Consider the following 21,546-nt stretch of genomic DNA (forward strand, 5'->3'; position numbering starts at 1 on the left):
AATCAGTCCTGAATATTCTTTGGAAGGACTGATGCTGAAGCTGAAACTCCAGTACTCTGGCCACCTCATGCGAAGAACTGACTCACTGGAAAAGACCTTGATGCTGGGAAAGATTGAGTTTAGGAGGAGAAGGGGATGACAGAGGATGAGATGGTTGGATGGCATCACTGACTCAGTGAACATGAGTTTGGGTAAACTCCAGGAGTTGGTAATGGACAGGGAGGCCTGGCATGCTGTGGTTCATGGGGCCGCAAAGAGTCAGACATGACTGAGTGACTGAACTGAACTGAGCTGAACTGAAGTTGATTCTAGAAACCAAAAGGGAACCCTTATTTTCTGCCATAGGGCTGTCAGAACATATGATCTTGTGATCCTTAGTCCTTAAATTTCCCAGAAAAATTGTCTCAGTTGTTTAAATTTCTGTTGACTAAAAATTAATGTAGATAGTGAAGTAGGGTGGAAAGCAGTGTGAATACTGGTGTAAGAATGAGGTTTTGCTCAGCTGACATTAATTTGTTCTAATTCATTTCCTATATCAGCTTTCCCAGTGTTTTTAAAATTATAAGAGGAAATGTGCCCATCTGACTTTTTCATAATTCTGGCTATTTTTAGGCAATATAGGAAGGGCAGGAGGAAAAGGAAACTGGAATCTGACTTTAATTTCTTGTAGGTATTTCCCAGCCTCTAGTCTTTGGGAACTGGTCTCACTTCTCAGCTCTTCCTCCTATTGGCTGTGACCTTGTGCTAATTAATTATTATATCTTTGTAGTCAGGTTTCCCATCTAGATGAAGGGGATGAGGAGAGTTCTTGCATATTGTTGTTGTTTTTAAGATGGCTTCCCAGGTGGCATTAGTGGTAAAGAACCTGACTGGTAATGCAGGCGATGCAAGAGACACGGGTTCGATCTCTGGGTCAGAAAGGTCCTCTGGAGAAGGGAATGGCAACCCACTCCAGTATTCTTGCCTGGAGAATCCCATGGACAGAGGAACCTCGCAGGCTACAGTCCATAGTGTCACAGAGTCGGACATGACTGAAGTGTCTTAACAGCATGTTGTTTTTAAGAATGGAACAAAATAATGTGTGAAAAGTTCTTAGTTCATTGTTTGATATAGAGTGCTTAATAAGCATTTTCATTGACTGTTATGTTTTGTTACTCAGCTGTCTTGTGACATTATGACTTCATTCAAACTTTTCAAAACCCTAAGTAAAATGAATATTCTCCATTAATTTTCAAACATGTCCTATTAAATGGGATTAGAGAAAATTATACTCCTAGTTTCTTCTAGCCCCAAGAATATTAAATAACTTATGATATCTTGTCATATTTTCACTGAATATCAGTCATGTAATTTGACAGCTGCATATAAATCATAACTCAGGCTCTGTGGTATGATTTTAGATGAGTGTATTATCCAAGTCTTTGTATCTTTTGTTGATTTTATGGATGGGTCTCTTAGTTTGTTATTGTAATCCTGAGTACATAGAAAAGGTTTCCATTTTTTGGTTCTGCCACAATTAATTTTCAAGTTTATTAGCGTACTTCATTTCAGTAGTTTAAATAAAAGACATAATCGCATGATGTAATTTTTGGTAGGTGTTTTTGTTTCTTATGAGGAATTTTCTGTAGTTTCTTGGGCCCATGTTTACAGGTAATGCGGACTCAGTCCATTTATTGTCCCAATTCATTTCCTACACCAGCTTTCCCAACTTTCCAATCACAAGATTGGATCCAAGAATTTCAGTTTTTAAGAAAAGGACTTTGTCTTATGTGTCATCAGATTTTCTCTTCTGTACCCATACTTCTCTAGGCACTTAACTAAAAAAAACAGAGAATGTTCCTTCCTGGGGAATTAGTGAATAATCTCTCACAACTCCACATAATCAGCTGCAGGACACAGCTTGTTTATGGATCTTTTAAGACCTTGCCAAACATTAGTAATTTCTCACTCTGATATTCTTATAATCCCATTGTATTTTTAATAGCATATTAACTCTTCAAAGCCCTTTGACATACTTTTACCATGTGATACTCCCAATAAGCCTCTGAAATAGGTAGAGATCTGTCAAATCACAGATGAGAACTGGGCCTGGAGAGTCTAAACCACTGGCTAAGCCACTAACAAAAGGCAGAACTAGGATGAGAATTTAGCATGCCCATGCCCAGGCAGGACTGCATAGCAAGGAGATCATGCTTCAGGGGCCACAGAAATGAAGTCAAATCCTGATTCGACCACTTACCAGCAAGATAGCCTCGTCAAGTAGTTAAGCTCTGTCTCAACTAACTCATTTCTAAAGCCAGGATCATAATAAATATTATGTTGGCTTCTTAGGTACATTAGATTTATCTACAGTAACAAGTAAATAGCACAGAGTCAATGTCTCAGAAATGTCTTTTTTCCCTGCCACTATTTATCAGGCACTCACTCTTTCACTTATTCCTTCCTCTACATGCTTCCCTGGTGGCTCAGAGGTTAAAGCGTCTGCCTGCAATGCTGGAGACCTGGGTTCGATCCCTGGGTCGGGAAGATCCCCTGGAGAAGGAAATGGCAACCCACTCCAGTACTCTTGCTTGGAGAATCCCATGGACAGAGGAGCTTGGTGGACTACAGTCCATGGGGTCGCAAAGAGTCGGACACGACTGAGCGACTTCACTCATTCACTCACTCATTGCGTGCATATTTATAAATCTGTGTTACTGATTCTCAGAGACAGTGGGAAATAATGAAATGGCAGAATATAGATTGTGGAATTTAATAGATCTTGGTCTGAATTCTCCTTCATCACTATTAATTCCAGGCCTTAGACCTCAGATTCTTAGGTTCCTCATCAGTGAACAGGGACAATGATTCCAACCTCACAATGGTGACATAAGGACCAAATGAGAGAACCATATGCAAAGTATCTACCATCTGGCAACCACAAGTGCTCCGTAATGGTAATTTGCTATCCCATTCCTTCATCCCTTAGAAATTATCATGCACCTATGGAATGCCTTACTAGGTACTACACACTCACTACACCAGCAGCCTTGTGTTAGAGCAACAGGGATTTGAACTATGTCTTCCAGTGTCACCAGTTAAAGTTATGAACTGTATGGTTAATTTAGTTTTCCTGTAGAAGAGAAAAGTCCTCTGATTAGTCTAACATTGAAGCCTTTCAGGCTTAGACATGCTAGAGAGTGACAGTGACATTGTCACATCCCCTATGGATGTCGTGTTCCTGGATGTTTCCAAGGGCTTGGCTTTGCCAGGGCCCCCAGTATGGCACACAGCCTTGCTGCCACAGCTCCACGGAAAGAAAGGGAGTCTTTAGCCTAAACGTTAACACCTACCCCTACCCCCTACCTATGTAGCAGATTTTTGCTCTAGAGCAGAAGATACTGGGCTGAAGAGCCTGTCAACACAGCCCACAGCCCTCTATATCCACTCTGATAATGCAACAAAAGACACAGGAGAGACAGAGGAAAACTACTCAACAGGGCAGTCTTCCACAATGTCTCTTTCCACCTGGGTCTCTTTTTGCTGCCTGTGCTTTCACTTGACCATCTCCATGGGGTCCTCTCCTTGTCACTCTCTATCATGTTTTATAAAATTTAGCAAAAAAAACTAGAAAACAAATAAAAAACTACTTCACATGAAACAGGAAGCAAAAGCAAATGGGATTAAAATGCCTTAAAAAGGAAGAGAGGTTAAAATAATCAGACTCACGGGGAAAAGACACTGTAATCTTAAAACCAAACATCAGAGTTTAGCAGGTGAGCTCCGTTAGCTATTTACAGAATTTGCTTGTTTGTGTTTATTTAATTTTGATTTTACAAAACTTGAGTTTCTGTGGATTTCTTATCCTTCTTAAACTCTATTCTTGTGTGTGTGTGTTTTAGACATTGCAGTCCCCTTTTTTCCTCCTAGCTCTTTGTGGCATAATAAGGCTCCTGAGTCCGTATCTCCAGCCAGGTGATGACCAACTGCCACCACCATTTGCAGCAGTGAGCCCTGAACTTACAGGTGGAGACAGTCCTCAAGGGGCAACACACTTTTGGGGGGGAAACCACATGGGAAGTGAAAGCTTTAATATCAGGCACGTTTCTAGAAAAAGAGGGAATTACAAGACTACAACACAGGGTGGGGTTTTCACAAGTCTGGTGTTTGGACTTGTGTCTTTTCCACAAACAGCTCACAAGGAAGATAAGATATGGCTGTTTGAGCTGCTGACAAGTCTAAGAACAAGCAGTAGAAAAGAACTACATAGGTAAGGACCGAATGAGGCAAGATGCCATTATTATACCAACATCTTGTCTGCTTTAGGGACCTGAGTGACTGAAAGCACCCACGCTGTCTACAAGGTGAGACACTGGCTTAGTCTCCACTCGTGTTCTGAATCTCTCACCATACCCTCCTTCCCACTCTCAACCCAGTTTTAAATATATGTAGATAATAAGGTTTAATAGGAATCATCCAAAACAAGTCAGCTTCAGCACAAAGGCCAGAGTGGTTTCCAGTCTGATCTTACTCAAATCCTGTGTTAACATTTTAAACATGTTCTCAGCAGCCCAGGGAATTTACCTCTCCTTATGGACTGCTGGATTCCTTTTTTTCAAAGCATCTCTGAACACTTAAAGATGGACAGTTTTTTTTTTTTAATTGGAGAACAAAGCATTGGCATGTAGGTGTAATGCCAATAATCTGAGGCGTATAATCTGAAACCTACTGCTTGAATGAATGAGTGATCTGTGTGGTCTGTGGATACAAAACAAAAGCAACTTTACTCATTAAAACTGACCTCAGAAGTGAAGACAATGTTCTCTGTCCTTCATTCTCCCAGACAGTCAAGGCCTCTTACCTTTGCATGGTGAACTTTCTCTGGGGAGCTGTCTCTCTCATCTTCACATTACTTCTCTGTCCCTTTTTCAGTTTTCTGCCTCTCTTCGTTCTTTCTCCTTATATAGCCCATCTCTCCACCTTTTTTCTTTTTCTTTCTGAGTTTCTTTCACCTCCTTCTCACAAACTCCTCCTTTAACAAAGCTTAATATGAAATCAAATTACGTTTTTAAAATATTTATGAACAAATTTTTATATGCTCTAGTCTTAATGTTTAATTCAAGTGAGTTGGAAAGTCTTTAATTCTCTGTGCTAATTATCCATTAATTACTTATCTGTTAGACTGCTGGAAAGACTTACAGGATTAAGATGGGTTATTCTGATAAAACAGTTTTAATATAAGACTGTAATAATGGGACAAAGATATACATTGAAAGAGTCTGGAGATCTCAGGCCCACGTTTATTCTTTCTTCCACTGCTGGGTCCCACAGAATCAGCTTTACATCCAGTTCTTAAATCAACACCAGAATGTGTACAAACACCTCTGTCCCAGGAAGTCTGAGCTCTGCTCATTGTGGGGTCTCCAGAATGAGCTGGCCACATAGGCATATTCCAGCCACCCATCCAGTCTCAACCATCGAAACCTTCAGCTCCACCAAAACCAAGTGCTAGGCATAAATCCCATTATTTTCACTCATTGAGGCTGACAGGCTGGTACATTCTGCCCCCAAATAATTCACAGACCCGTGGTTAGTATATTTTAAAGTTTTGTTGAGTACTGTTCTAAGGAACCTAAGATAACATAAGCATTTGGCCAATTCAGACCTGCTGAGATTAACCCATACTATTCTTTCTCTTAAAAACAAAATCCTACCAAGCTACTTTGCTGTATATGTAAGCTGGAACTAAAAGAACTTTTTTGCTATGGGTCTAAAGTCAGTGTTTTCAGAATAAATTTCTCCCAAGCCCCCGTTTAAACAAAATGAAAGGGGTGAGCTGCCCCGGGCTGATCTTTCTCTCTCTGGCAGGCCTCCTTCTCCGCCCTCACCTTCCGCCTCATCTCCAGGATGGCCCTTTCCACCTCCTCCAGGGCTCGTTCTCGCCTCTCCACAGCCCGCTCCCGCCATTCCACCACCCTCTCCCTCCTCAGAAGTTCCTTTTCTCTTTGGCTGGCCCATAAAGCCAGGGACCCCACCTGCTCCAGGAGCCTGGCCCAGTCGCCCTCAATACCCGTGGGGAGCTGCGGCCCCTGAGGCCTGGGGTCCTGACGCTGCCCAGCTTGACCGTGGCCGCTCTTCTCCAGCTCGTCTTTGTGCATGCTTTTCAGATGCTTCCATAGGGCTGTGGTGCCCACGTTAACCCCAGGGCCCCGGCTCACCTGCCTGCCACACAGCCGGCAGGTGGCATATTGGTTGGGGTGGTGCCCGGCACGGGCAGGGGCCAAGTGGAAATATTCCCAGGCCTCAGAAAACCGAGTCCCCTTGTTGTGGGGCATCGGGGTGGGCGTGGCACCGGCAAAAGGGGCTGCCGGTTCTCGCGTCTCACTGATCTCCTCCCCCTCCTTCACTTCCAAGGGCCCTTTTGCCTTCATCCTGTTTCCGTCCTCTTCCTCCTCTTCCCGCCTCATCCTGTCTCTTCTTTACAGCTCTCCTTGAGCCAGAAGTCTCTAAAGCTAAAAGTGTACTTGGGAAGGGACTAGGCGACTCTCAGGGATTTGCAGTAGTGGTCAAAGGCTGGCCACACCTGGGTGGTGTGAGGTTTCCTCCTTTCTGCTTCACTGGAGAGTCAGGATGAGTCAGAGCCAAGCAAAATGGCCTTTGAGGCTCTCCTGTACCTTCCCTCCATGACCCGGATACGTGCTGATCCTTCCTTGGCTGGGCCAGAAGACAGGATAACTCGGTGAAGCAATTAATAATACAAAGCTTTCCAGTGAGCTCGGTGTTCAGTACCTCAACCAGCACCACATGTGTTTTTGAATACTGAGAATTTCAGGTATTCTCTTGATTCTTTTCCTGGCTGCTTTCACTGCTTCGGTGCTCCCGGAGACCTGTGTGATGCACTTTGGAGGCAGGAGGAGCAGCCTCAGGGTTCAGGCTGTCCAGGATGGCAAAGCGAGGGCCGCACTGGGTCTCCCTCAGTGTGGGTAGAAGCGAACAGAGACTGATGCTAATGTAGGAGAGACTTGCTGTTCCTCTGAACAGATGCAGAAGTCAGTCCAGAAGCTACAAAGCCTGCCAGGGTCTGGGGAATACAGTTCCCAGTGTAAAGTCAGCTTGCCCCTAGAGAGGTTCTTTGGGGGCTGGGATTCTAAGAACTCCAAAGAGCAGGCTTAGCTGTTTTCAGCAGGAGGAGCTGGCATACCTGGAGGAGAAAGCAGGGGAGTTCCTCTCCACAGCCTGGTTGTGTCGGGGTGACCTCAGCAAGCAGCTCACCACACTCCGCCTTCCCCAGCACCATCACCTGCAAAGCCAACAGTAGATGAAATCTTCCTGATGGCAACTTCCTCCAGATATTTGGTGTAGGGACCCCCATTTTAAGGATAAACTAACACATGGAAAGTTATGGTACATTTTAAAAAGAGCCTGACTGCTGTCTCTTAGATCATTTTTTAAATGATTGAGAACCTTATCCATCAAGCTTTGCCACCCTGAGCAATTCGGAAGCACCATCCAGCCCCAAGTGGGTACTTACCGGCAAGCAAGGCTTGGGACTGGTCTCTGAGGGTTCCTATGCAGGGAGTGCTCCTACCACGTTGGAAGGTTGTTAGCTGCCTGCTGCCACCAAGAGGAAGGCACCTCCACTTCCTGTCCCCTCCCACTTCCAGGGAAGCCTTGTTTCTACATGGGTGTGACCCTACCTGTAGGGTTTTTCTGCAATAAATGCAGACTTTTTCTCCTCCTCCTTCCACCAAAAAAAGTTGTCCCTGGCAAATGTTGTGAAGTAAAACAATAAATCAAGCACCTACAAGTCTTAGTTGTTTCCAGAAGACTAGATCATCTGGCCTCTCATCTCAAACAAAGAAGATTTAAGACACGGGAAGGGTGAAAAATGGGCAAAGAAACCACATGCCTTGAGGATACCTGTGGTTTCAAATATTTTGTCCAGTTGTCAGGCCGTGAAGTCTCCATTGTTGGTTGGAGACTATTGGTATTATAATTAAAGTCAGTAGAAAAGTCAGAGAACTTGCAAAAGGGGAAGATTAAATAAAAGGACACTTCTCCCGCAATTTAGAGAAATATAGCAAATTTGGGGTTGATTTCTATTATATTATGTAACTAGAATTGGGAAAGCTGAAATCTGTTGGCTTCTACTTTCAGCTGAAGTGAAATAAAGGGATAATCACAACTTAAGCAAAAAATATAAATTTACAGATAGATAGATTTTAGAAGGAAAACCTACTAAGAGGAGACAAGCACATTTTAAAGATATCCATGGGAGGAAAAACCTTGAGTTACAGGAAGAAAATACAGAAATGGTAGAATAGAAAACATGTAGAGACTAAAAGTTAAATTTCAAGTGAAAAGTAAATGTGTGGGGCCTAGAGAGACTCCAAATAGAAATGAAGAGTTGGTAAACAAATAGGGGAACTTTTTTTTAAGGATTTTTCTTTCTAGACTAATAAGTTAAATATTTTCAAACTGATTCTGTGAAAAGTCCTTTGGAAAAGGTCCTGTCCAAACTTAACCAAACTGAATATGGGATCATTTACAAATGGTCACCATTTTAGTATTTCATCTGTGGAAATAAAGGAATGATCAGTGTTACAGTTAGATTTGGATTCATTTTTCCTGACTCGTCAATCTCATCTTGCTCCAACCTCTGCATCCAGCATCCCCAACTCACACCCAAGTCCATGAACCAATCCATTGCCCATCTTTTGTGAATTTCCCACTACTTTCCACTTGTAGGTTCCAGGCCTGATGCTTCCCTGTCCACAAAATATAATTGTGCCAAGTTGTTCCCAGATTTCATCCTTCTCTGCACTCTCACAGAACTCTCCAAATGCTTTTTGGCTCTTTCTACAGAATTCTTTGTGGTATTACTCACTTATACCATATGTACTTAGAATAATGTGCTGGAGAAACCAATAATTCGCTTGTTTCATGAATACTTCATAAACAGACTCACACTGAGTGAGTGAATGATTTTGACTCCTCAGCAGAGAAAGGGGTTGTGTGTGTGTGTGTGTGTGTGTGTGCACGTGTTTGTATGCATGTGTACATAAACTCTTGTTCATATTTATTTCACATTTTTTTCAAATCTGACATGTTTTTCTTCTTAATGCTTTGAAAGTTAACAAAGAAATACAACTTGGCTTGCTCAGCGAAATCACATATGCTTGACATTTCATAACATGTTTGACTTCAGTTTGAACTAGTTTAGTCTGAAGTTTTTCAATTTTAGAGACCAGAGGAGTTTCAGGACAAGAACCATATTCCTAAGCAAAATCTTAGAACACTGTCTGGAGATGGTATAGAATATTTGAAACCTGAATCATTCCATGAAATCTGAATTTAGAAAATTTATAGGCATTAAATCTTTTTAATATTTTTATTGAGTTAACAAGACTAAGTGACTGAACTGAACTGAACAAGAGATTTCTTCAGTGAGCCCGTTGCCTTTGTAAAATAATGGAACTCCTACTCATTCCTGATATTACCATATCATCATCTTTTGGTAGATTAGATGAACATAGAGAAAATAAATCATGAGAGGGGCTAAAGGTATTGACATTAATACAAACCTTTACACATTTTTAAAACATTTTTTTCACTATAGATCCTACACAAATCACCTAGATAAAGTCTGTCTTTGGCATTTTATTGGATTAAATAAACTGAATTCTCTGTCTTTTACTTAAGAAGAATATATTTCAGGAGACCTACGTTTGCTTTTAAGACAGAAAGAGACAGAATTTCATGGATCTGCATTCCTGCCATGTGCCTGCATCCCCATTAAGTGCTGAATGGGTGGGAAATCTGGGGCTTTAGTGTTTGCTATCTACCATTTTGGATGCAACAAATAACCTCCTCTGAAAGTCTCAGTATTTCCTTAGGGGTTTTATAGTGATGTTCTGAGGGATGTCCATTTGCACCTTGGTGGGATCTCACCAGAAAGATGGGGCTTAGTAATATTCTTAGATTTGGTTTCTCAGCTCTGCTCAAAACCAGAGTCTTTGGGCATAACTAGTCTGCAGAGGAATTGGCACACCAAGCATTACATATAGGTAACAGTTCTTTACTAATTAACTAGCATATTCATCAACTGCGAAAAATATCTGAGAATTAAAAATGTAGGGCTGGCCACATGTAAAATACACATATCTCTTGACAAGAAAACAAAACTATAAAAAGGATTATAATTTTCTAGTGTCTCAGATAAAATAATGAAGATCAGATAATACCTTACTGCATATTTTCACCAGGATCTTGAAGAAACCACCATCTCACAAAACAACCACAGTGTTGAGAGAAAAATAATAATAATAAACTAACCCAACTGCTAAGCTCGCTGGTTTTGTAACATAGGCTATCTGCTCTTCTACTTGCTTATTTTAATGCAACGTGTTTTACCAGGAAATATCTTTTACTGAGATTAAGGTAACACCTCCAGTTTTACCATCAGCTACATTCCACTCTCTTTAACCATTCAGTGATTCTGTGCCCTGACTTCCCCATCTGTCAAGTGGCAGTAATAAACTGGGTCCTACCTAGCCTATAGCATTATTAAGATGATAAACAATTAATTAGGTAAACTCTTTACAAGTCAAAAGTGAAATATTTATATTAAATGGTTTCTGTAGTTGTTGCTACAAACAGTACTTTACATTATTTGAGGAACAAAAGTCTGAGTCTCTTTTAGCTTTTGGTCTGACAGAATATGCTTCCCTGGCCTCTGCCTGTTATAACTTCTTCCTATTCTTTGGTTTCCATTTATGCTATTTTATTCTGCCTATATAGAGATGTAATCTTTGTTTTCCTAACTCAGAATCCAGATTTGCAACATTAGTATAGTTCTAGATTCTTCTTAAATTGACCTTGAATTCTAGCTGTTAATTTGTAACTTATCTATAGGCGATTGCCTATTTATAGTTCACATTTTAAGCAACCTCTTAAAGGTAAACACTGCCTCGTTAAAAGTGGAAAGGACTTCCCTGATGGTCCAGTGGTTAAGACTTTATGCTTTAACTGCAGGGGGTGCAGCTTCAATCCCTGGTCCGGGGAGTTCCACCAATAAATAAATAAATAAAATAATAAAAATGGAAAAAGTAATTTTGTGCCAATTTGCCTCATCTGAGGCCCAGTGGAGATGTATGGGGCACCAGTTTCTTCTGAATTGGCAAGTAATTCTTTCCATATTCTGTCTCTAACCCCAGAGAATTTTTACCTGCTCACTGAGGAAAGTATTTCCCACAGCAAACCTCACCTGGTTTATTCAGAGGAGCTTCCCTCAAGGTGAAAGAGAAGGTAAGGAAATCAGTCAATGGAAGTGGGTTTGGCAAAGAAAGAAAGAAAACAAATAGAAGTTGCCACTGCCCAGGTCTATCTTGGCATTTCTTATTCCAAGAAAAACATCATCTTGCCTAGCAAATGCCATTTTCTGACACCTCATCTGGCTCCTCCAAGGAGCAGGGAGGTATTTCCCAGAATACAAGAAATACAGTTGACTTGGTCCTTTCACATATGAACAGTACTGTTATTATTTAACTGTTCATAAATGCAGATCTCTTCTATGAGAGCAAGCAAGTTTAATTCAATGTACATGTATTAATCATGTCATTTAGTTCCAATTAACTTAGCATCACTACCTTAAATCAACAAACAAATGATTTCTATTTTTCCTTGCAAGGATCTGGGTAGGGTGGGGTGGAGGACTGAAGGAAGTATATGTAAATAACTTGGCTCCATAACAAGGAACATGTTCATCGGGAGGATTAAAAGTTCCTGGAGGAGGACATACATGGAGACAAGCTCAGGTGAGAATGTACAAAGCCATGTTTTCATGGTAAACACGATAGACACTGCCAGAACAATCTGGGCCATCTCCTGCCTGGGACAATGGGCCTTCTCCTTTCTCCAGAGTCATTTTTCCTCAAAGCTCAATAGTAGCAGTCACATATTTCTTACTGCATTATCTTTAATTGATAAAGTTTTCAGTCTTTGTTGATGAATGATTTTATTGATCCATCTGACTCATGTTGAATTACTGGTTTTGTTACTGGATCACTTTAAAAACAATTCTCCCACAATAATGATAGGATGCAATCCTGCAAATATCTGTTAAGGGTCATTATAGATTTGTTCATCATAGATGTTAGAAGGGTCATTATCCTTACACCTGTGAGACCAGGCACTGTGGCCAGAATTTTACCAGCACACAACTGCATGTAGTTTCTACTTTGGCAAGTGCTAACTTTAGAATTAGCATTTAGAACCTTCAGTGTCAAGAAGCTGTGAAACAAAAGTTCTGACCTATAGGGACAGAGTTCTACATTCATGTCCTGCTGCCATGTATGCTATTTGGAGGTGGTGCCAACAGTGGCAGTTAAACAGGATTCTGTTTCTAAAGAAGACTCACAGGACCCCAAATGACAGCGTTATAAATAACATACATTGTTATAAATAAGTAACAGCTTATTTCAGGAAAAAGATAGTCTAGCAACAATATCCTTAAAGTAAGGATATGGATGGAGAAGGCAATGGCACCCCCACTCCAGTACTCTTGCCTGGAAAATCCCATGGGTGGAGGAGCCTGGCAGGCTGCAGTCCATGGGGTCACTAAGAGTCGGACACGACTGAGCAACTTCACTTTCACTTTCATGCATTGGAGAAGGAAATGGCAACCCACTCCAGCATTTTCGCCTGGAGAATCCCAGGGACGGGGGAGCCTGGTAGGCTGCCGTCTATGGGGTCTCAGAGAGTCAGACACAACTGAAGAGACTTAGCAGCAGCAGCAGCAGCAGCAAGGATATGAATCCCATGTACACATTTGAAAGTGAAGTGAAAGTGTTAGTCGCTTGGTCATGTCCGATTCTTTGGGACACTATGGACCATTGCTGGCCAGGTTCCTCTGTCCATGGACTTCTCCAGGCAAGAATACTGGAATGGGGGCCATTCCCTTCTCCAGGGGATCTTTCCAACCTAGGGACCGAACTGGGTCTCCTGCATTGCTGGCACATTCTTTACCATTTGGGCTTCCCCGGTGGCTCAGAGGGTAAAGCGTCTGCCTGCAATGCAGGAGACCCAGGTTCAATCCCTGGGTTGGGAAGACCCCTGGAGAAGGAAATGGCAACCCACTCCAGTATTCTTGCCTGGAGAATCCCATGGACAGAGGAGCCTGGTGGGCTACAGTCCACGGGGTCGCAAAGAGTCAGACACGACTGAGCGACTGCACTTTCACTTTCTTTACCATCTGAGCCACCATCCATCCCATGTACACATTCACAGCACCTCAAAGTGGAGGACCCAAAATGAAGTCTCAGCTGAGGTTGTTTTATATTTTTCTGGTCACTTAGGTGTATTCTTGCTACTACTCACTCTCCACAGAAGAGACCTCCCAGGATCTCACTCAGGCCAGGGACAAATCATCAATCTCACTGTTATCAGCAATGCTGATGAGCTGCGGAAACTTGCCCCCAGACCCACTAGACCCGTGGTTATAAATAAAGCAACACCTTTAACCAATATATTCCATACCTTGACCATGGATCAATGCCATGTAGGAGCTTGAACAAAACAGTTCAGTTTAATTCCAGGCCTGCCAGACAAATGGACAAGAGCTTCGGTTTGACCACCTGTAGACTACACCACTGTAAGCTGAACTGTCTCCAGCCATGCCCTGACATCATTTTCCGGCTCATATGGGAAATGTTTGTGATGAACTTTGTTCTTATCTGTCTTGTAGGAATGTATATCACTAGTGAAAAAAGAAAAAACAAAGATGGATTTTGGGAACTGAAATCTGTTTTGACAAGTGTATATGATAATAAACCAGCCCATTCAGACAACCTGACCATCTGGTGTATGGCTTTGTCTCCGGCCCCTGGACACAAAGTGTGGAATAGCTCATCTGAAAAGATCACATTTTCCTTGGGTGAGTTATCTATTTAATGAGGTCAACAAGGGGGTGGCCAAGACTGCCATAAGTTCAGAACATTTCTAACTGAAACAAATAGAATACTGATTGTTTCCATGATATTTTAATCTCTGAAAACTCTCTCTACACTATTCAAAATTATTCAATTTCAAAGTATCAAACATTTTTTGACTAAAGGGACTCTACTGAAAAGAATTTCTTCATATAAAAAGTAGCTAATTCCTGTTTCCTAGAATTTCTGGTGAGTACAGTGAACTTTTTGTTCAGATTCAAGTAATAATAACTCAATTAACTAGCATTTTTGTTAATCTACCATATAATGAAATTTAACTCTAATATATTTATAATCAAGAGTTTTTAAAATCTTAAAATTACTTCTGAGTCTATAAAAGCATTCATTTACATATAGCATATTTCATTCTAATACTTAGGAATAGATAAGCCATGTTGTGTATGTGTGTTTGCTTAGTCATGTCCGCTCTTTGCTACCCCGTGGACTGTAGCCCAACAGGCTCCTCTGTCCATGGAATTTTACAGGGAAGAATACTGGAGCAGGTTGCCATTTCCTCCTCCAGAAGATCTTCCCAACCCAGGGATTGAACCCATGCCCCTTGTGTTTCCTGCATTGATAGGCAGATTCTTTACCACTCTGCCACCAAGGAAGCCTGGAAAAGCCATATCATGATTTTAGTATACCTATATTTGAAGCACAAAATCTCATACAGAGGATTTTTATGACTTCAAAGTTGATATGTGGGATCATTCTACTTATTGCAACATTTGATTAACCAGAATACATTACTCTGAACCGGATCAAGTAATAAAGATTTACTACAAAAGAGATGTGAACAAATGTCTCTACAAATATAGTGAAAACAGATTGCCCATAAAAAACTGAAGTATGAAGTGACAGCTGTCAACTATTCTTATGTAACAACAAAGTAGTACCTATAAAACTTAATTTTGCAAGTCATTATTACAACTCCACAGAATCACTGACATCTTTTACCACCTTCCTATTTTCAGAGACGCTATAGTATATAACTTATAAAAACCAGAATAATTTATGAGGGAAAAATTTCCCTTTGTTTCAAGGCTACAGTCTGCATATTGGGTGCTTCCCAACCCTGACACCAGTGACAGTGGTTGGTTCCTGTGAGCCTTGGATCGGGTATGTGGCTCTGTAAGTCCACCCCCACCACTGACCCTGCAGAAAGAGGTGCCATTCAGACACCAGGACAGAAGCATCGTTGCTGCATCCCTGCCCATTCACCTCACTCTGAACTTCGAATTAATTATTCAGGAATGGTCATGAAATATTCGTACTCAACGTGACCTAATTCCCTCAGAAATAAGTGCTCCTCCTTTCCAGAACACTGTACGAGGTTAGGGCTACAATCCTGGAAGAGGGTAAAAGTAGCTGGTTCTCACATCGATTTCCCAGTAGCTTTGGCAGAATCGTGAATCATCGTAGACAGATTTTGTTGTTCTTGTTTAGTACTCAGTCGTGTCTGACTCTTTGCAACCCAATGGACTATAGCCCACCAGGCTCCTCTGTCCATGGGATTTCCCAGACAAGAATCCTGGAGTGGGCTGCCATTTCCTTCTCCAGGGGATCTTCCTGACCCAGGGACTGAACCCACATCTTCTGCATTGGCAGGCAGATTCTTCACCACTGAGCCACCAGCGAAGCATCACATTTGAAAAATATTTTATGATGTTAAGACTGTCTCTTGGCTTTTTGTTATTGTTTAAAGACTATTTTTTAGAGCAGTTTTAACTTCACAGCAAAATTAAGAGGAAGGTAGAGATTTCGCATATGCCCCCTCCCCACGTGGGCATCTTCTCCCTCGTTATCCACATCGCCCCCACAATGGTGCCTTTGTCACTGATGAACCTACGCCAACACAAGACAACTGCCCAAAGGCCTTAGTTTACTCCAGGGCTTCCTCTCGGTGACGTGCATACTATGGATTTGGACAAATGATGTTCTCATCATTATAGTGTCATAGAGCCCTAAGTTTTCACTGTCCTAATACAGACTTCTTTCACTTAACAGTATGCATTTAGGATTCCACCATGTCTTTTCATGGCTTGATAGTGTCTTTTTAGCACTGAATAGTATTCCTTTCAATGAGTATACCACAGTCTATATATCCATTCATCTACTGAAGGACATCTTGTTTGCTTCTGAGTTTGGGCAATAAAAAATAAAGCCTTTATATTCTTTTCCCATATAGGCCATTTACTTTACTATACACCTGAAATGAACACACATTATAAATCAACTATACTCAAATAAAAATTTTTTAAAAGTAAAGCTTCAATAAACATTCATGTGCAAGTTTGTGTGGGTCATGTGCTTGCAAATCCTTTGAGTAAATACCAAGGGGCACAATTCCTAGATTGTATTCTAAGAGTATGTTTAGATTTATAAGAAATCACCAAATTGTCTTCGAAACTGACTGCATCATTTTGCATACCCACCAACCAGCAATGAAGGAGAGTTACTATTGCTCCACATCCCTGCCAGCATTTTGTATTGTCAGTATTCTAAATTTCAGCCATTCTAACAGGTGTAGCAATATTTCAGCGTTGTTTCAACTTGCATTTTCTGATGGTATATGATGTGAAGCACGTTTTCATATGCTTATTTGCCAAATGTATATTTTCTGTGGTGAGATGTCTATCTCTTGCCCATTTTTAAATCAGGTTATCTGTTTTCTTATTGTTGATATTTAAGAATTCATTGAATATTTTGATAACGGTTCTTTATCAGATGTGTCTTTTGCAAATATTTTCTTCCAAGCTTGCCTTCTCATTCTCTTGAACTGTACTTGATGTTAATATCAGAAAATAGTGAATATTTTTAAGGTAATAAGGAAGAGCACTGATTCTGGTACTCAAAGCACACCATAATTTCAATTTTACAGGATAGCCCTGCTCTAGTATAATTTTAGGCTCTGAGAAGATGATTAATTTTAAATTGTCAAATGAGTTTTCATCCTTTACAATCAAATATTAAAGATAATAAATCTTAAACAGTTCAATTTCCCAAAATTATAGCTTGTATTCTGCTCATATTCTGATATCTATCTTCATGAATGATTTAGAAGATACAGTTGAGGCTCCACAAAGCACTGTCATTGCAATATCATATTTTCCCATTTGTTATAAGTTCTTAAACGTTTACTTGCAAACATGCTTTCTGCCTGCAATAGTACTGGTGGGTGCTTCACAAACTCTGGAGCAAAGTTCTGATGCCTCGCGCAAGGATCATTGCCTTGTGGAAGTCAGTAGACAGATATTGAGATGAAAATGCAGGAGATAAATCTGTCTCTTAGTGCTAAAATAGAGAAATTCTGAGACTATTATATAACAGAAAGGAGATTTAGAGAGAGAAGGGGAGGAGATTTTGCTCTCTTTTGTTCCCAGAAAAGAGTAATAATGTTGGAAGGCTAAAAGGTAACAGCCCTCTGAGGTGCTTCCTTCCCCACCTACCCCTATCTTCCAGGACATTCAACTGCTCAGTGATTCTTACTCTAGAAAACTCAGGAAAGGGAAGGGATCAAAGTGAAGGTGACTTGTCAGCCAGCTATTTGAATACTAAGGCCTAAAGAATTGTCATGATTCAACAGTAGTTTAAAAAAAAAAAGACTCTTTCTAAAAATATTCTAGCATGTCAACCTAGTCTATGAGAATGTCTAATATTGTAGTGCTGCAGAATCAATGTTTTGGCATATGCAAGGAGTTATTTTGTTTGGAGGCAGTAGAGGGACTGTCTTATATTGTTTCAGTTCAAAAGTTAAGTGCAGATACCTCCCCAGGGTGGGTAATATTCTGGCTATCATCAGCCTCAACAGAGATTTGTTGATTAAATTGATTTCCAACTGTAACAGCTGAGATCCAGACCTTTGGGATACAAGAGAGTTAAGAATTGATGAGTGCTTCACTGTGTGTAAGGGATAGTGTCCATATGTGTCTGAGGATGTGGGAAGAAGATTCAAAAGGGATGGCTCAATAGTGGGATGAGAGGACTAGTGAATATGAGGGTGACATACGCCAGCCAAATTCTCTGGTTTCATGGTTTCCCACATACCTGTGACTGATCCCAGGAATGTTGAGAATATCAAGAAAGGACTTTACTATACATACGGATCACCTAATGATCTTCTTAAAAAGCAGATTTTGATTCAGTAAGTTGAGGGATTGGGAAGGGGCCTGAGAGTCTGCATTTCTAATAAGATCCTAAAAGTTACTATGGACCACATTTTGAGAAGCAAGGATCTACCCAAACCCTGAGGTTCAGTTCTTTTCTGAGTGAACCAGCTAATGGCTGAGTCAAACTCTTTGGAAGCTCTAGAATTGACCCCGCTGCCCTTGTGGGACACACATGGCCACTGCTGCCCATGGGGGTGATCCCAAGAGCCCTGCCAGGCCTGTGCAGAGTGGACACACTCAGAAATGGATGAAGTGTTCAGCAGCCCAGCCCTTTACAACATTATGGTGAATGTAGTGGTCTGAAAACTAGCTGACATGTTTCTGTTAAATTCTGTATTTGATTTTGGGAAATACATTTTCTTTGTTAGGTTTTAGCCCCTCCTTTTTATACCCACTTAGTTTTGTTTTCACCAGGACAGAACTTCTACTTCATAGGCCAGTCTGAAACTAGAAACTCTTGACAGCCTCAGCAAAGCTGTGCATCATTTTTGTCATAGAGCAAAGAGCTCATCTCAAAATGCAAATCTTGCAGTAACATCATAATGCACTGTGAAGCTAAGGACCCTGCAGCTTACAAAGATATTTAGTGATGAAATCTGGCAAAATAATACCTTAAAATAGAAATAGTCAACAAATAAAAATTAAATGCTTCTTTCCTAATTCGGAAACCTAGGATTGAGCATAACCTATTAACAGCTTTTGTTCCAGTTGGTGAATATTTTCTGTTTTTAACCTGCCGGATAGTAAATATGTTGTTTTGTGGACCGTGTGGTCTCTATCACGGTTATTCAGCTCTGCTATTGTAGTACAAGAGCAGCCATAGAAAATACATAAACAAATGGGCATGGATGTATTTCAATAAAACTTTATTTGCAAATATAGACAGTGAATGGAATTTCACCTTAGCCATAGTTTGCCAGTCTCTATTCTAATCAATCTACAGACAAAAACACCTGTGCATTATTTTTGCATACCAATGTTCCATCTCATTAAGGCTGCTATTTCTGTAAGGTCCCAAACAAACTTTTTGGCCAGCCCAATAGTTTGGAAAATGAGGCTTATGACACAACAGCAGTCAGATACATATTTAAAATTGATCTTCTTTCATTCAGGGGTAAGAGGGAATATATATATATTCATCTCCTTACATTTGCCAGGAACTAGGAATACAGAGAAACAAAACAATTACTTCTCTTGAGAGACATAGCAATGAAATAATGAGGCCTTTGCTAGGGTAAACATTAAGTACTATGAGCACATCACAAAGAACCCTACTTCAAGTTTGAGAGGCACGTAGTAGAAAGTTTGGAATGGGCAAGTCTTAGGAAACAGCAAACACAAAGATCAAGAAGTCACGGAGAACATATTATGTTTGGTAAATTGGATTGGATTGAGGGTGTGATTTTAAAGAGATGTAAAAGATAAAGATTCCCTGGTGGTGCAGTCAGTAAAGAATTTGCCTGCAATGCAGGAGACCCAAATTCAATCTCTGGGTCGGGAAAATCCCCTGGAGAAGGGACTGACTACCTACTTCAATGTTCTTGCCTGGAGAATTCTATGAACAGAGGAGCCTGGCGGGCTACAGTGCATGCAGTTGCAAAGAGTCAGATATGACTGAGCGACTAACACTGTCAAAAGATAATAGGCAACCTCAGGAAATGAAGATGGAAATTTAATGTGGGATTAGATCAGAATCAGATTTGTGTGTCATACTGAGGAGTTCATACTTGCTCCTGATAGCATGAGAGGAAGAGGATAGTCACTCTACTGACATATTCACATACTCTTCATATAACTACCCCTCAGAATACTTAATAGCAAATGGTCATTTATGATAGCAAGTCACAGCCAACTGTGAGCACAACCTATAGTCAATAGCAATAACAAATTACCAATGAAAATAAAGCACAGATGCTTTTAGATTACAAGAGCAAACTCCTTCCAATGTGCTATGTGCTATCAAGTGACATAAATTATATATACTTATTCCTTAAAGAGTAGAAAAAATGATACCATTTCTAATTAAATGTCCAAATAATTGATTCAGATCATCAGATGTGTAATACTATACTCAATGCCATTATATATAGAAAAATCACAAAATCTGCTAGCCTTAAATAAAAATAACTTTATTTAAATAAAATTAATTTAAATATAATTAAAGAACTATATTTAATAATTAAATATTAATTATATTAATCCACATATTCCTAAAGTCAATAGGTCCTTCTGACATTTGTAAATTGCTTTAAACTGCTGGTAGAATTATTTTACAGTACAACAATGAACTTTAAGGAACTGACATGAATGTATAATGATAAGTGAAAAACATATATCAGCTTCTCTTTCATCCCAGAAACCCCCCACACACACACACACGAGAGAGAGAGAGGAAAAAAAAAGTTGTAGCCAAATAAAAAATTTATGAAAAAAAATAGAAATTTTAGTAAGAGCACAATAATACCATCAATCTTATGTCCATTGATGTCATGTCCTTTTGGAGGGCTGTATCATTGTATTCTTAGTGATAAAAAATATTTTTGTGGGTCTGTGGATTTGTAAACTGTATGGTTACTTGCCAAATGCCTCAAAACATTGCCGCTATAATTGTTTTACCAGGCTTTAGTTAAATGTGGTGTTCTCCAGGAAGCTTTCCCAACCTCTCAACATTGGTTGGTGCCCCTCCGTGCATTCTCCTGGCATCTTGCACTTCTGTTATTCTAGCACTCAGCACAGTGCCTGGCTACCTACCTATATTCTAGGCTGTATGTTCTTTAAAGACAGTCCTATGTCTTTGCCTTTCACCATTTTACTCCACTGCCTAGCTCTATGATGACTTTTAATCAATAATAATTTGTTAGATGAATAAAGGTTTGGTGGGAACTAAGTTAATATTTTATCTTCCTACCACAGTATTCTGTTCATTAGCAATGTCTGTTTCATCCTTCCAGGCTCAGTGAACCCTCCAATAGATTCTCCACTCAATCCTACAGAATCTACCCTTGGCACACGACCTTCTCTAGCCAACAGCATATCTCCTACAGGTAAGAATGTTTTCATACTGTTTTACTTCCCATGAACTATTAATCCTTTAAGTAGATTAATAAGAAAAAATTTCAGAAAATTTGTATGATTCATGCCCCATTCTTATCTATGGAGATTTTAAATAAATATATTAAGTACTATTTTCATGGATTAAAAGAATTAGCACAACTTCCAAAGTCTTTCACTTTAAGACCTGGCAAAACCAGGGTCAATAAATATTCAATGAGAAATTTAAATTCTGCATTTATTATTAAAGAGGTTAATAAATTGACAGTGCTCCTCTACAACTGTGCTCTCGGTGGGGTGTTTAAGAAATTGTTGTAAATAGGGATCCTGTGGGCCATAGGTAGGTAGATAGTTTTAAA

The 21,546-nt window shown here is 40.2% G+C and overlaps 2 protein-coding genes across 3 annotated transcripts in view; one reads left to right on the top strand and one right to left on the bottom strand.

Moving 5' to 3' along the window:
• CD96 (CD96 molecule) overlaps positions 1-21,546 on the top strand; it is a 106,475-nt gene that overhangs the window by 32,294 nt on the left and 52,635 nt on the right. For both annotated transcript variants that reach the window (XM_068975335.1, XM_068975326.1), the window contains exons 6-8: positions 11,196-11,286; positions 13,724-13,912; positions 21,088-21,180. In XM_068975335.1, the coding sequence (XP_068831436.1) occupies positions 11,196-11,286; positions 13,724-13,912; positions 21,088-21,180 (373 nt within the window). The remainder of the gene's footprint in view (positions 1-11,195; positions 11,287-13,723; positions 13,913-21,087; positions 21,181-21,546) is intronic.
• Positions 5,793-6,446, bottom strand: ZBED2 (zinc finger BED-type containing 2). Its single transcript, XM_068973634.1, has one exon. It carries the CDS (start codon positions 6,444-6,446, stop codon positions 5,793-5,795), a length of 654 nt encoding a protein of 217 aa, XP_068829735.1.

The sequence above is a fragment of the Capricornis sumatraensis genome, chromosome 1 (genome assembly GCF_032405125.1).
Source record: "Capricornis sumatraensis isolate serow.1 chromosome 1, serow.2, whole genome shotgun sequence".
Taxonomy (NCBI): Eukaryota; Metazoa; Chordata; class Mammalia; order Artiodactyla; family Bovidae; genus Capricornis; species Capricornis sumatraensis.